The 17,389-nt window shown below is 38.0% G+C and overlaps 1 protein-coding gene across 1 annotated transcript in view; it reads left to right on the top strand.

The window, feature by feature from the left end:
• The first annotated feature begins 816 nt into the window (after positions 1 to 816).
• NAGA (alpha-N-acetylgalactosaminidase) overlaps positions 817 to 17,389 on the top strand; it is a 37,502-nt gene continuing 20,929 nt past the window's right edge. Inside the window, exons 1-2 of the mRNA XM_053694455.1 lie at positions 817 to 961; positions 10,721 to 10,891. Of these exons, the coding sequence (XP_053550430.1) occupies positions 10,737 to 10,891 (155 nt within the window). The 5' untranslated portion in view covers positions 817 to 961; positions 10,721 to 10,736. The remainder of the gene's footprint in view (positions 962 to 10,720; positions 10,892 to 17,389) is intronic.

Raw genomic sequence — 17,389 nt, 5'->3', positions numbered from 1 at the left:
GCATATGTGCATATCCAAATTACTGCCTCACATTCAGCTCAGGAGCAGGATTTTAACTGTGTGTTTAACCTTATTGTGACGCTTAAACACATATTTTAAAGTATGGTGTGACAGTAACATTTTCTTTATATTAAAGCATTTTACTATTGTACTATTCAGTCACCTTAAAATACTTGTATCTCTTATTACATGCATTAAAGGGACATTCCGGTTAAAATTTAAATGCACATAGATTAATTACATCTTTGAATAGAAACATATTTGCAACATGCATGTACTGGCAAAAATGCCACTGTTTTAGTGTAAACATTTTTCTCTGCGTGTGAAGCATAGTTAAATATTCTCAGCATTTTAAATACTGCAGCTGCTCACAGCACCAGCGGGACTTGTATTATGTCAGCAATTAACAAATTGAGTAATTAACCGATAGTACATGCCCCTTAGGCTCTTTAAGCAAGTGCTGTGTTTAAAATGCTAGTGCACGTTGCATACTTAAATACACATTTTAAACAGCTATAGCTTTTATTGGAAGCCTTTTTGCTAATACATGTATACTACAAAAATGCTGCTATTCAAAACTGAAATGAATCCATGCAGATTCCAATTTTGACTGGAATGCCCCTTTAATTGCAGAAGTAAAACCATCAGAATGTAGGTTACTATTAACTTTTTCACTGAATTTCTCTTTTTATCCATTTGTCACTGTCCCTTCCTTGTCAATGTTGAATGTAGTATGTTGTGTTTTTTTGCAGTGAACATAAATGTAAATAGTTGATTTAGTTCTGTTACTTCTACAGCAGATGGCAGCAACATGAAAACCTATGGCTGAAAGTTACACAAACAAAAGAACTTGCACAGCTGGTCTTGTGATTGAGGCTTTCAGTTCCGGGTTCCTGTAGCTCACTCCAATTACAGAACACAGTGTATCATCACTTCATGCTACAGAATCCTGGGCTCGCAGGTATGTAATGACTACTGACTGCTAGTTACTAACTAACCATCATATCTAGAAGGAATGTAATTCTACATATTGTACTGATACTGTGTAGTAGAGATAAAAAGCACATTGTAGCAGTGTGTTTATACATAGGTGATTCTTCACCAAGGGTTTTGTGTGTCCCCTGAGAGCCACGGAATAGAAAACAGACATAAGTAATTTGTCAGTTCCATACTTATTAGTACCACATCTTTAAAATTGAGTAGTGTTTACAGTTTAATTACAGTTTAAACGATAGATAATCCCTTTATTATCCATTCCCCAGTTTTGCATAAGCAACACGGTTACAGTATTACACTTTTCACCTCTGTGATTACCTTGTATCTGAGCCTCTGCAGACTGCCTCCTTATCTCAGTTCTTTTGACAGACTTTTAGCCAATCAGTGCTGACTCATAACTCAATGGGAGTGAGCACAATGTGTTTATATATATATAATCACACATGAGCTAGCATTGTATAACTGGAAAAACTGTCAAAATGCACTGAGAGAAGAGGCGGTCTTCAAAAGCTTAAGAATTAGCATGTCAGCCTACCTATGTTTAGCTTTCAACAAAGAATACCAAGAGAACAAAGCAAATTTGATAATAAAAGTACATTGGAAAGTTGTTTAAAATTGCATGCCTTATCAGGCAGGGGTGCCCACAATTTTTTGTGTTTGGATCTACTTTTTAAATGACCAGCTCAACGAGATCTACTCACTAAAAATGGGCAGGCTCCTAAGCTTACATTCCTGCTTTTTCACATAAAGATACCAAGAAAATGAAGAAAAAATGATAATAGAATTAAATTAGAAAGTTGTTTGAAATTGCATGTTCTATATCTGACTCGTGAAAAATATGTCTGTTTCATATCCCTTTAAGGTTGCATGATTTAGCAACACATGGATGTGCAAAAGCATAAAGATGCAACAGATTAATCCTGACGACAAAAGTAGCGCTGACTTTAATTCGAGTTAACAGGAGCAACCCCTTGTGCCATGTTACAAAACACTGCATTTAAATTACTGCCACTGACCCCTTTACTTTGCGCCGTGGGCTTGACCTGATCTGACCCAGTGAGGCTTACACAAATAAATTCAATAGCGTGCCACGCAGACCATTTCTTACCGGGTCAACACCTTCATTTGCCAGACGTCAATCAGACTTGTTCCTTTAGCATAGCACAGCAGCCTCCGCCTTTTACTTTTTCTATCTATTGACGCTTACCCTCAGCCATGCTTTTGATAGGCCAATTGTGTTGCCGTTCAAAAATCATCTACATGGATTGGTTGTAATCGGTGTCCCTCAAGATCCAATCCTGTAGCACTTTTCGTGTCCGACCATCAGACTGTTTCATGACCTGCCCTTTCACACACTGCAGTAGATAAAGCGGTATCCCTAGCAACCATACTCTACTCATGCCCCAGTGTTGAGATCGCATAACTTGACCACATCATTTTGATCACATCGGCTGGGATCTACTGGTAGATCCCGATCTACCTATTGGGCACCCCTGCTTTAGGTATTCTGGTACCATGTGAACAGGGTCGGACAGGGAATAAAAGGCAGCCTTGGAAAAATATGAAGATCAGTCCCATTTTCCGTTAAGTCGGTAGAAAGCAAATGCCCCATTTTTCTCAAAGGGAATTACTGGAAAACGCCTTCCCCAATATTTTTTTTCAGAATTAAATTATATTACTTTGTATTAAATAGAAATGTCAGATTGATGTTATATAGCAACCCTACAACCCAATTGCATTCATTAATCACCTTTTTAAATTATAGCTTTCCAGCGCCAGATTCTGCAGCCCACCAGGAAATCTCCTGGTACCCTGGTAGGCCAATCCGGCCCTGCATGTGACAGAAGCAGTGCACATTCACAGATCAGTGATATCGTCTTGGCATGCCGTATCATACACTTCCGTTTAGTCCGCACATCACAAAGTGGGAGCTGTATCATTTTTCAGAGGCTGCATTTCTCTATATTATGTCTCAGGGCTTTTTATAGTTATTTATCTTTTGAACTGATTAAAAAAAAACTGCCAAAATATTACTCTATTAGTTATTATGGGAACTAATTAAAGTTACAAGGTACAGCTATTAAAAACCAGCATTGTCAGTGATCTGTGAAAGTGAACTGCCTCTGTCACAGGATACAACAATACGTGCGTACCAAGATGGCGGCTCCCAGTATAAAGATTTACTCCTATTATCAAATTTTCTTTGTTCTCTTGTTATTCTTTGTTTAAAGAGATATCTAGATAGGTAGCGTGCACATTCTGGAGCACTATATGAAAGGAAATAGCACTACCATCTAGTGTTCTTGCTAATGCATAACATTGTTTCAAATCTGCTGCTTTATAGTGCTGCAGACACGTGCACGCTCTTGAGCTTATCTCTCTGCTTTTCAACAAAGGATAACAAGAAAACTAAGAAAATTTGATAATAGAAGTACATCAGAAAATGCTACTCATTAATTGTTTTGTTTTATTTTTTAATTGAGGTACAGTTTAGGCATACAAATAGTGAATTACAACATTTTAAATTGCTTACAACAAAATACTTTGCATAGGTTACACAATAAAATTGAACGTACAGTTAGTAATATTTACAGTTGCTGTGAAGAGAAGAAAACCAATTAAACAGTACGCCCATAAGAATATTATTTGAACCTTCTTAACTTTTCAAAAAGGCCACTCTTGGACCTCTTACCATATGTAGTAAATGATAAAAATAACAGAAGGTTACCTCAACTGTAGGAGACCACTTTTGGATCTCAGTATCTGAACCTCGGGTTTTAATTTTATATTGTGGAATATTTGTCATGGAGTCTACCAGAGGAGTTTAGAATGTGTGAGTAGGTCTAGATTTATACTGTGAGAAGCGGGCCGTCAGCACCAACACTAGATGGGACTATAAATATATACATATGTTTGGGAAGAACGGTGCTAGGCTCCTGCAGATATATAATCAATAGGGGTATGGATACAGATATTAGTCAGTGGTTCCCCTGAGGTACGCACATAATGTAGTGTGAGCTATAGGTTTTCAAGGGGGAGACATTTAACTGGTACAGAGATAAAGTAAATAACCTATATACTATTCATATGGGACGAGTCATCTAGAGCCTCCAAGTTAGTATTAATGGTGAACAAGCCATCTCAGGCATGCGTTCAGTCGCAAGATACCTCCATATATAACGCTGGTGCTGGGGGCTCACCGACCCCGGCTACAGACGGCGGGACCCCCTTTCACCTCCACATCAAAAGGTGAGTATTAGGTACCATTCAAAGCAGCCAAAAACATCAAGATAAGGCAACATGGAAATAGAATTGTTATTTCTGAGTAGGTGAGACTATATAAGGTTATTGCGGAAATATATGTGATTGAAGCTCTTATAGTAAACAAAAAACTAGCATACATGTGCAGAGGAACCAAAAAACAAAACAGAGTTAAAGAAAGATATAACATCTATAAGTCACTACTATAGCAAACCATTACCCAGTAGAGAACGCTGGAGCTGTATGATCATGTGTTGTCTAACAAAAATACTACTATTTAGCTTATTATTTTGAGCAAGTAATAATTGTAAGTCCAGGCCACATTTAGTTCACAGAGGAGAGGTCAAAAAGTCTATGCAGGTAAGGTGCTTAACTGAGCCTCTTGTTTCTACAGCTCTCATAGTAGGTAAGAAACTAGCCAAGATGTGTATAACAACCAAAAAACAAAGTTACACAAATAAAGGAGATCTGCAAGTCGCTGCTGCAGCCCCTATAGGAAACCATAATCTGGTAAAAATGGGTAAACTTTATAGTCAAGCAGCATCATATTCAAGTGTTGCCTAATAGAAAGACCGTTATTTAACTTGCAACTGTGAGCAAGTAACAATTTTGAGTCCAGGCCACACTGAGTTCACAAATGAATAGACAAAAGTCTGTGTGGCTTTACCTGTTTGCGTACATAAGAAATTGTGAGGAGTTTACTACTTGTCTCCATAATCCACGTATATGCTGCCAGCTAACCTACACCGGTCTTCAATACAACAATGTTGGACGTGGGGTATATAGGACCACAACAAAGGTCCAAGCAGGCTCTCTGAAAGTGACTTCTCAAAATAAGCCACGAAGAACTAGAGTTCCGTAGCAGGCTGTGCTCAATACAATGCGGGACCGCTGCTGTGTTATTTACCTCATTAGGCAGTTGCCCGTTCACTCTTGAGGTTGTCTTAACTACCTGCAGAAGTGAAGCATCCGCAGACACGGTGCTATACTGCGCTTCTTGTCTCTTCAGGGCAGCATAACGATCCGCAACTATTGTAGGGGTTGAATGTAAGGCATCAGGGAGTCGGGTTGCGATACCAGAGTTTACCCCATCTCTTCAGGACACGCATCGGCGCCCAATATCAGCATTCTCTCTCAATGGCACGCATCGGTTAGTGGTAACTCACTCTGCTCTATTACTAAAAGGTTATCCTCCTTAACATGTTCTGGGCTAGGCGGTAACACATTCACTATGCCTATGCTGTGTTGCGGGACTGTGTCGCCATCTTTTCCCCATGCTGCACTTAATGCTCTTGTGAGACGAGCAAAATGTTCCTCCAAGATGTTGGTGATCTGCTCAAGTAAAATAGCGTCCTCGGTCTCCATCTGGTATGCTTGACAAATTAATCCCCGCTATAGATGGGCAGGATCTGTACTCTTAAAGTACTTCTTAACGACAGAGGCCCGAAGGCGCTCCGCCGGGGGGTTAGTTAGGAGGCCTCAACCTCAGAAAGTCTCCAGTAAATTGTAGCTGCCTTTGGTCGGAGTAATAGTTAGTTTTAATTAAAGGGCTCCTTCAGATGAACCTCTTGTACTGTGTTTAACCAAGCGATGATGTATATAAAAGTTGATTTTAGCCAGATTAGTGTAGAAGCCTTTAGCAGCTAGCAATTAAGCAGCCTGTCATGGCCGCCACCCGGAAGTTCCCCTCATTAATTGTTTTTACCAGCTGTGTAATTTAACTTGTGCTTTTTTTCAACTACTTTAGAGATGATGTAGGGTCAGGTTTTAAATCCTAGAAAATCCACTACACCATTCTACAAAGCTGATGCATATCTGTCCTTAACTGACCACAGCAGAGATAATCAGATAAACATATTTAAGGCTTGTCAAGGGGTTTGCTCCTGCTCTGCAAAGATATGTTAATTGTGCTACTTAGAGACAAAATACAATAAACTCAAAACAGTAAAATACTCTGTGTTAGAATATTTTATTGTTGCACTTGTATATTACTATGTTTAACCCATGCCAAGGGATTAAACACACGGTTAAAGTCAGCTCTAGAGAAGCAATGCACTACAGAGAGCTGCTTTGTAATTGGTAGACAGAGCATAAAATTTAAAGGAAAAAAAAAAAAGTATCCGACTTACTACTTTTATCAAATTTACTTTGTTCTCTTGGTATTCTTTGTTGAATAGATACCTAGTTAGGCAGATGGTGTGCACTTTTCTGGAGCTCTACATAGCAGAAAAAAGTGCAGGCGAGTGAGGAAACAGCTGAGATCTTATTGCCAATCATTATCTCATGCTGATTTAGTGCAGGAGAAAGGTTGTTGTTGTTTTTTTATTTATTTATAATTTTAACTCTGCTTTTCCAACTGGCTATGTGAGGGAATATAAACTTAAATATCTATTTCTAAAATCTATAATATTTCTGGGCTTGTAATGATGAGTGTAGTACACAGAGGGGCAAATGTCTAGCAAGGCAAGTGGTTGATATTCTTCTATCAATTATATGATCTCTAGAGGGTCATGTGATACTCATAATATCAAGTTGGTCATGTGACAACCTTATGATATCTAGAGGGTCATGTGACAACCGTATGATTTCTAGATGATCATGTGATCTATCATTTGATGAAAAAAGACAAATCCTTATTAAATATCTTCAAATAGAGCCAATGACAATAGAAACCATCTGGTATAATTTGTGGCAGGTGATTTTAGGACATTTATAGGGAAGGGGGTAAAACGCAGGACAGTTGTTGGCTCTGTATTGCTGTGGCCACATTATGTCCACGATGATATCCCAGCAGCTACATGGGGCAGAATTCTACCAAAATACCACAAGCTATACATAAAATAATTTATCAAGCTGAGCCTAAATCCATGCAGCAATTATTTATTCAGCATTTAAGGAAGTACTCCTGACATAGTGTGTAAAGGACCACTAAATACAGTAGATTTGCATAAACAACAAATGCATGATAACAAGACAATGCAATAGCACCAAGGGGCTGAATTATCATTGTCTGGCAGTGAACTGCTTGTGCAATGCCGCCCCCTGCAGATTCATGGCCAATCGGCCACTAGCAGGGGGTGTCAATCAGCGCGATCATATAGGATCGGGCGAATTGATGTCTGCAGCTTCAGAGGTGGCGGACCCGTTAAGGAGCAGTGGTTTTAAGACCGCTGCTTCATAACTGCTGTTTCCGGCGAGCCTTAAGGCTCGTGCAGAAACAGGGGCCGTTCAGCCCTTGATAAATCGGCCCCTTAGTCTGAACTTCAAATGAGTAGTAGATTATTTTTTTTTTTCTGACAAATTTCAAAGTTATGTCTATTTCCACTCCCCCTGTATCATGTGACAGCCATCAGCCAATCACAAATGCATATACGTATATTGTGTGAATTCTTGCACATGCTCAGTTGGTGCCTCTACTCTGAATGTATTTTGACAGTTTTTCACCACTAGAGGGCGTTAGTTCATGTGTGTGTTATATAGATAACATTGAGTTCACGCACGTGAAGTTTCCTAGGGGTCAGCACTGATTGGCTAAAATGCAAGTCTGTCAAAAGAAATTAAATAAGGGGCAATTTGCAGAGGCATAGATACAAGGTAATTATGGTTGGTTATGCAAAACTGGGGAATGGGTAATAAAGGGATTATTTATCTTTTTAAACAACCAAAAAGTCTGATGTTGACTGTCCCTTTAATTAGTACCTAGGATAGTATTGTGCTTATTCCAAGCATTAATTAGTACATAGCTTGAAAAAGCTGGTCTTGGACTAGTGAAACGTACATCGGATATTGGGGACTCATATGGACATTTGTATTGTTTACAGTCAGCACTTTAAGGGCTACCGTTCTTGTTAATTTTAAAGCCGTTTTGACTGTACACTCATAACAGCTGGATGTACGCCTATAAGTTATCTGACTAATATGGTCTGTTCAGTTGTCCTTGTTTTGAATAAAGTAAATGTTATTCTTTGTATCCTTGCGAGCCATGGTGCTTTATACCTACCTGCACCATTACTAATAGCTTAGTTATAGCTCTCCTCAATATGAGTTATACGTTCCCTTTGGGGCTGGATAAATTAATCCTAACATACTTTACTATTTTATCCCTTTCTTCCACATACAGTATGTCTTCATGTGATCCTCTACAATCAAGCACCTGAGACTTTTATTCTTATTTTGGTTGCCTATTTGGTCTCTTGTCTATATCCTTGTTAGTTTGCACAGTGTTTTACTGATATATTGACAATATTATTTACTTTACATACTATGGGGAACTATGTTCTGAGTTCAACGCCCCTTTAAATGGTGCGTCTGTTATGCCAAGCAGAGGCTGCTCATTCTAATTCATTCTATATTTGCAAAGCTACACTGTGAACTACTGGGCAGCGTTAGAAATAAATTATTTCATGTAATGTGTCCTATCATTATAGGAAGATGTAAGTTAAAATGGCAGAGAATTTTCACTTTACTATTTATAAAATGTGGTTTGTTCTTTTGGTGTCCTTTGTTGAAAAGCATGCCTAGGTAGGTTCAAGAGCAGCAATGCTTTACTGGAAGCTAGCTGCTTGGTGGTTATACATAAAATCCTCTTATTATTGGCTTGCCAGGTGTGTTCAGCTCCCCGCAGTGCATTGGTGCTACTGAGCTGACTTTAACTGTGTGTTTAATACTTTTGCAGGGGTTAAACACCAACACAGAGTAACATCTTTTTGCACTTGCATGTTCCTTTAAAGAGTAAGATGATGTATTAGAAGATTGTGAAATACAACGTTGGGGTTTTCCTCTTGCCACACCTTTACCCCGGCCTCTCCTAGAGCTGATGTGCTCGTACAGAACTTGCTGAGCAGGACGTCCCTAAACACCAAGACTTGTGACTTGTTAACATGTGACTGCTTTTGTTAGAGCTCAAGACTCTGAGAAATGTTGTTCCAGACGCTCAGAAAAAAAATAATTCTGAATGTTTTTATGAATTCATGGACACAAATAATATCTCTGAAATGGTATCGGCTGTAAAACAGGAAATTCCCTGCTTACACATGAGCAAAGTACAGACTTTTAGTTCTAGAAAACCTTTTTGTGCAAAGTCTAACTGGCTCCCATCTTATGGAACTCTCTGCCTCGCTCCACAAGACTCTCCCCTAGTTCAGGGATGCATACAGCCTACACTAACTCCATTGCTATCCCCTTGAACCCCTTAGTATGTAAGCCTATGAGCCCAGCTGTTTGTAGATCACCTAAATAAGAGCCGACTACAACAGTGCGACAACCCATTTACCCATTTGATCCCTGTAAATGTTATCTTGTATTCCGCCCATGTTGTGAATCTGTTGACGCTTTACAAATACCTGATGATGATAATAAAAAAAAAAGGTTTATGGAGCAAAACCTTAGCAAGTGTACACATTGGTGGGGCCCCAAGCATTATAAATTAGTAGGATGACAGATTTAAAGGGACATGAAACACAAAACGCAGATAGAACATGCAATTGTAAACCACTTTCCAATTTATTTCATTTACCTAATTTACTTCATTCTCTTGGTATCCATTTTTAAAAAAGCATATCTAGGTAGTCTCAGGAGCAGCAATGTGCTACTGGGAACTAGCTGCGGATTCGTGGCTACTCATAGAGTATATGCCTAGTGTCATTGCCTCACCTATGTTCAGCTAGCTCCCAGTAGTGCATTGCTGCTCCTTCAACAAAGGATGCAAAAACAATAAGGCAAATTAGACTGTGGCAGTTCTAATGGTTTGCTGGGGGTGCTACAAAGTGGACAAAATAAATAAAGCATGCTGTAAATGTTTTAATAACTGCATAATATTTTTTTTTATGAGAAATTAAAAAAAGCATAAAATATATTACCCTGCATGCTAGCATGAGGGGGAAAGGGCTGTTTTTAGTCTTTTTTTAATATTATTATTTAATTAAAACAACCTGTTTTTTTTTAACAAGGTTTGAGGTTTATGTATTTTTAAATTGATCAACTCTGATGTAAATATTATGGGCCAGATTACGAGTGGAGCGCAAATGTTTGCACACAAGCAATACGGGTTTTTTGTGGGGTTTTGCACTTGACGGTAATCATTCTAGCGCAAATTGCGCTCAAGCGATCGTGTTTACTTTCAACTAGTAATACCAACATAACCAACACGGTTATATTAATATACTTTTTACCTCTGTGATTACCTTGTATATAAGCTTCTGCTGACTGTTCTTTTGACAGACTTGCATTCTAGCGCTCCGTGGGTTAGCGCTCGAACAAAAACAGTTTACTTTCAAATCGTAATACAAGCGCAACTTGACGAGTGAGAAAAGCTTCTAGCGCAATTAACGCTCGATCAGGAGTGTTAATTAGCGCTCCACTTGTAATCTGGTCATGTATGTGTAATCTATTTAAGATTAATTTATCGCATATTTCAGGATAAGAGTTAGGATATAAAATTTAGCTCATGAACTTCTCATTGCAGAGAACAAAGGAGCAGGATGTGGCTCGTCTCACTGTGCATCGTCTTCAGTCTATCCACACTTTGTTCCTCATTGGACAATGGCTTAGTGAGAACCCCACCAATGGGCTGGATGACATGGGAGAGATTCAGGTGTAACACGGACTGCATGAATGATCCAGATAACTGTATTAGGTAAGAAGGGATTTTCAAAGCTTTTGTACGCTCACTAAACTTGTTTTTTGTTGGGGGGGGGGGGGGGTTATATTGAAAATATATAAAGTTCAAAGGAATATTCTAGTCAAAATTAAACTTCCATGATTCAGATAGAGCAGCAATATTAAAGGGACATTATACACTAATTTTTTATTTGCATAAATGTTTTGTAGAGGATCCATTTATATAGCCCATACGGAATTTTTTAAAATGTATAGTTTTGCTTATTTTTAAATAACATTGCTCTGATTTTCAGACTCCAAACCAAGCCCCAAAGTTTTAGGAGAATACCGACGTATACCTACTCCAGCTTGCTTCTGTTTGTGTAAAGTCTTTTCATATGCAAAAGAAGGGGGAGGGTCTTATTTCCCACTTGCAGTGGGTGTTCCAGTAACCTTTTAAACAGAGCTAAACTGGAAGTAAGTTTTTAAACGGTTTTATACTGTATTTTTATATCAGTGTCTGTGCATCTTATTCTTTATAGTAGTGTCTATTACATGCAGTTATATGAAAATTGTTGTATACTGTCCCTTTTAAGCAACTTCTAATTTACTCCTATTATCAATTTGTATGTGTTCTTTTGGTATCTTTATTTGAAAAAGCAGGAATGTAAGTATAAGAGCAGCCCATTTTTGTTCAGCATCTGGGTAGCACTTTCTAATTGGTGTCTAAATGTAGCCACCAATCAGCAAGCACTACTCAGGTGCTGAACCAAAAATTGTCCGGCTCCTAAGCTTATATTAAAATAAAGATACCAAAAGAACAATGAAAAAATGATAATAGGAGTAAATTAGAAAGTTGCTTAAAATTGCTGCTTTATCTGAATCATGAAAGTTTAATTTTGACTAGACTATCCCTTTAATCCCTTGCTTGCAAGAAGTTGTAGCCCTCTAGCTGCCAGTGGGAAAACCCTATATCTATCTATCTAACTATCTATCTAACTATCTATCTATCATCTATCTATCTAACTATCTATCTAACTATCTATCTATCTATCTATCTATCTATCTATCTATCTATCTATCTATCTAACTAACTATCTATCTAACTATCTATCTATCATCTATCTATCTAACTATCTATCTATCTATCTATCTAACTATCTATCATCTATCTATCTAACTATCTAACTATCTATCTATCTAACTATCTATCCATCTATCTAACTATCTATCTATCTAACTATCTATCTATCTAACTATCTATCTATCTAACTATCTAACTATCTATCTATCTAACTATCTCTATCTTTAAATGAAGGGGGTCGGCAGTCGCTCTCACTTTATCAAAAAAAAAATGATAATAGGAGTAAATTAGAAAGTTGCTTAAAATTGCTGCTTTATCTGAATCATGAAAGTTTAATTTTGACTAGACTATCCCTTTAATCCCTTGCTTGCAAGAAGTTGTAGCCCTCTAGCTGCCAGTGGGAAAACCCTATATCTATCTATCTAACTATCTATCTAACTATCTATCTATCATCTATCTATCTATCTAACTATCTATCTATCTATCTATCTATCTATCTATCTATCTATCTAACTAACTATCTATCTAACTATCTATCTATCATCTATCTATCTAACTATCTATCTATCTATCTATCTAACTATCTATCATCTATCTATCTAACTATCTAACTATCTATCTATCTAACTATCTATCCATCTATCTAACTATCTATCTATCTAACTATCTATCTATCTAACTATCTAACTATCTATCTATCTAACTATCTCTATCTTTAAATGAAGGGGGTCGGCAGTCGCTCTCACTTTATCAACCAGGGTGCAGGTAAAACATTTTATATAGAATGTCAAAAAGACTGCACTTGCTGGGTATTTATATCAACAGAACATTTATTACAGCAAATAAAAACATTTCTGGGGCTGTCTCAGGCTCCCAAAACCAAGCAAATATATAAAGAGCTACACCCCCTGTGCAGTTGTCATGGAAACAGAATACACATTTAGATTTCTTATACAGCTGTGTATATCCCAATGCAATGATAAACATAAGTGAAATAAAAAATGTATAGAATTTCAGAAAGTGATAGTTAAAAAAAACTTAAAGAAAAAAGGATGTAGAGTAAAATGCACACAGAGCACAGAATATGTTATTATATAGAGATAATATGTGAATAGATTACCTTGTTAAAATCACCACTATAGTTATAATTGTTATATAAATCAGATAGTTAACAATCAAATGTATTTTTTTTGTCTCTGCCGAGGGATGTTTGTTGTCCTTAATTCTTAACTGTATCTGTAAATATTAAGCAGTTATATTTCAATATCTAATAAGCGTATAGTCCCACACGCACATTGCTATATCTAATAAGCGTATAGTCCCACGCGCACATTGCTATATCTAATAAGCGTATAGTCCCACGCGCACATTGCTATATCTAATAAGCGTATAGTCCCACACTCACATTGCCATATCTTATAAGTGTATAGTCCCACGCGCACATTGCTATATCTAATAAGTGTATAGTCCCATGCGCACATTGCTATATCTAATAAGTGTATAGTCCCACACTCACATTGCTATATCTAATAAGCGTATAGTCCCACGCACACATTGCTATATCTAAGCGTATAGTCCCACACGCACATTGCCATAGCTAATAAGCGTATAGTCCCACACTCACATTGTCATATCTAATAAGTATATAGTCCCACACGCACATTGCTATATCTAATAAGTATATAGTCCAACACGCACATTGCAATATCTAATAAGTGTATAGTCCCACGCGCACATTTCTATATCTAATAAGTGTATAGTCCCACACGCACATTGCTATATCTAATAAGTGTATAGTCCCACGCGCACATTTCTATATCTAATAAGCGTATAGTCCCACACGCACATTGCTATATCTAATAAGTATATAGTCCCACACGCACATTGCAATATCTAATAAGCGTATAGTCCCACACTCACATTGCCATATCTAATAAGTATATAGTCCCACACGCACATTGCTATATCTAATAAGCGTATAGTCCCACGCGCACATTTCTATATCTAATAAGCGTATAGTCCCACGCGCACATTGCTATATCTAATAAGTATATAGTCCCACACGCACATTGCTATATCTAATAAGCGTATAGTCCCACGCGCACATTTCTATATCTAATAAGCGTATAGTCCCACACGCACATTGCTATATCTAATAAGTATATAGTCCCACGTGCACATTGCTATATCTAATAAGCGTATAGTCCCACGTGCACATTGCTATATCTAATAAGTGTATAGTCCCACGCGCACATTGCTATATCTAATAAGTATATAGTCCCACGCGCACATTGCTATATCTAATAAGCGTATAGTCCCATGCGCACATTGCTATATCTAATAAGTGTATAGTCCCACGCGCACATTGCTATATCTAATAAGTATATAGTCCCACACGCACATTGCTATATCTAATAAGTGTATAGTCCCACGCGCACATTGCTATATCTAATAAGTATATAGTCCCACACGCACATTGCTATATCTAATAAGTGTATAGTCCCACGCGCACATTGCTATATCTAATAAGCGTATAGTCCCATGCGCACATTGCTATATCTAATAAGTGTATAGTCCCACGCGCACATTGCTATATCTAATAAGTATATAGTCCCACACGCACATTGCTATATCTAATAAGCGTATAGTACCACACGCACATTGCTATATCTAAGTGTATAGTCCCACACGCACATTGCAATATCTAATAAGTATATAGTCCAACACGCACATTGCTATATCTAATAAGTGTATAGTCCAACACGCACATTGCTATATCTAATAAGTGTATAGTCCAACACGCACATTGCTATATCTAATAAGTGTATAGTCCAACACGCACATTGCTATATCTAATAAGTGTATAGTCCAACACGCACATTGCTATATCTAATAAGTGTATAGTCCAACACGCACATTGCTATATCTAATAAGTGTATAGTCCAACACGCACATTGCTATATCTAATAAGCGTATAGTCCCACGCGCACATTGCTATATCTAATAAGTGTATAGTCCCACGCGCACATTGCCATATCTAATAAGCTTATAGTCCCACACGCACATTGCTATATCTAATAAGCGTATAGTCCCACACGCACATTGCTATATCTAATAAGCGTATAGTCCCACGCGCACATTGCCATATCTAATAAGCGTATAGTCCCACGCACACATTGCCATATCTAATAAGCGTATAGTCCCACGCGCAGATTGCAATATCTAATAAGCGTATAGTCCCACGCGCAGATTGCAATATCTAATAAGCGTATAGTCTCACGCACACATTGCTATATCTAATAAGCGTATAGTCCCACGCGCAGATTGCAATATCTAATAAGCGTATAGTCCCACGCGCAGATTGCAATATCTAATAAGCGTATAGTCCCACGCGAACATTGCAAAAGCTAATAAGCGTATAGTCCCACGCGCACATTGCAATAGCTAATAAGTGTATAGTCACACGCGCACATTGCAATAGCTAATAAGCGTATAGTCCCACGCGCAGATTGCAATATCTAATAAGTGTATAGTCTCACGCACACATTGCTATATCTAATAAGCGTATAGTCCCACGCGCAGATTGCAATATCTAATAAGCGTATAGTCCCACGCGCAGATTGCAATATCTAATAAGCGTATAGTCCCACGCGAACATTGCAAAAGCTAATAAGCGTATAGTCCCACGCGCACATTGCAATAGCTAATAAGTGTATAGTCCCACGCGCATATGCTATATCTAATAAGCGTATAGTCCCACACGCACATTGCCATAGCTAATAAGCGTATAGTCCCACGCGCACATTGCTATATCTAATAAGCGTATAGTCCCACGTGCAGATACAGTCAGTCCAGTGCTGAACCTTTATAAACATATGAGCAGGGGTATATTTTGGCTTAGGGCTGTGTTTAGAGTAGAAGGGTTTGGGAGGTCATGTAGCATATTTAAATAGTATATTGGATTCCCACTGCTATGTCCTCCAAATGCTTTATTAATTTTATTATATATCAAAGATTCCTGGTTGTCCAGGGGCTTAAATGATTAAAGGGGCACTAAAGTCAAAATGAAACTTTTATGACTTAGACAGAGAATGCAATTTTGAAAAACTTTCCAATTTTCCAATTTTCCATTATCATATTGCACAGTTTTTATATGCACACTTTCTGAGGTATCATCTCCTACTGAGTATGTGCAAGAGATCAGTGTATAGGGGTATGAGTCTGTGATCGGCTGATGGCTGTCACATGATAGTTATATGTACACTTTCTGAGGTGCCAGCTCCTACTGAGTATGTGCAAGAGATCAATGTATTGGGGTATGAGTCTGTGATTGGCTGATGGCTGTCACATGATAGTTATATGTACACTTTCTGAGGCACCAGCTCCTACTGAGTATGTGCAAGAGATCAGTGTATTGGGGTATGAGTCTGTGATTGGCTGATGGCTGTCACATGATAGTTATATGTACACTTTCTGAGGTACCAGCTCCTACTGAGTATGTGCAAGAGATCAGTGTATAGGGGTATGAGTCTGTGATTGGCTGATGGATGTCACATGATAGTTATATGTACACTTTCTGAGGTACCAGCTCCTACTGAGTATCTGCAAGAGATCAGTGTATAGGGGTATGAGTCTGTGATTGGCTGATGGATGTCACATGATAGTTATATGTACACTTTCTGAGGTACCAGCTCCTACTGAGTATGTGCAAGAGATCAGTGTATAGGGGTATGAGTCTGTTATTGGCTGATGGCTGTCACATGATAGTTATATGCACACTTTCTGAGGTACCAGCTCCTACTGAGTATGTGCAAGAGATCAGTGTATAGGTATATGAGCCTGTGATTGGCTGATGGCTGTCACATGATACAGTTATATGCACACTTTCTGAGGTACCAGCTCCTACTGAGTATGTGCAAGAGATCAGTGTATAGGTATATCAGTCTGTGGTTGGCTGATGGCTGTCACATGATAGTTATATGTACACTTTCTGAGGTACCAGCTCCTACTGAGTATGTGCACGAGATAAGTGTATAGGTATATTTGTTTGTGATTGGCTGATGGCTGTATCATGAGACAGGGGACAAGAAAATAAAAAGGACATTTTTAAATTTGTTAGAAAACAAAATCTACTTCTGATTTTAAATTCTGATTGTGTTATTGCTTTGTCTTTATATTATGAACTTGATGATTATGCAATTTGGCTGTATTTAAGGGTCCCTTTAGAGATTTGGGGGTAGCAGATTTTCCCATTGCCTAGGGTAGCACAGCAAATAAATATGCCACTACAAGAGTGGTTTCCACTGTTTAAAACAATATTATGGAACATTCATTTGCGTTCACGGTTGTTTCCTTTTTCTCAGTGTTCTGTGCTAGACGCAGCACCAATATAAAGTGTGTACAGTTACAGTATGTGTTTTCGGACCAACAAGTATAATAATTACAACCACA

This window comes from Bombina bombina, chromosome 11 (assembly GCF_027579735.1).
Source record: "Bombina bombina isolate aBomBom1 chromosome 11, aBomBom1.pri, whole genome shotgun sequence".
Taxonomy (NCBI): Eukaryota; Metazoa; Chordata; class Amphibia; order Anura; family Bombinatoridae; genus Bombina; species Bombina bombina.
This window is presented reverse-complemented; position numbering and strand designations above follow the sequence as displayed.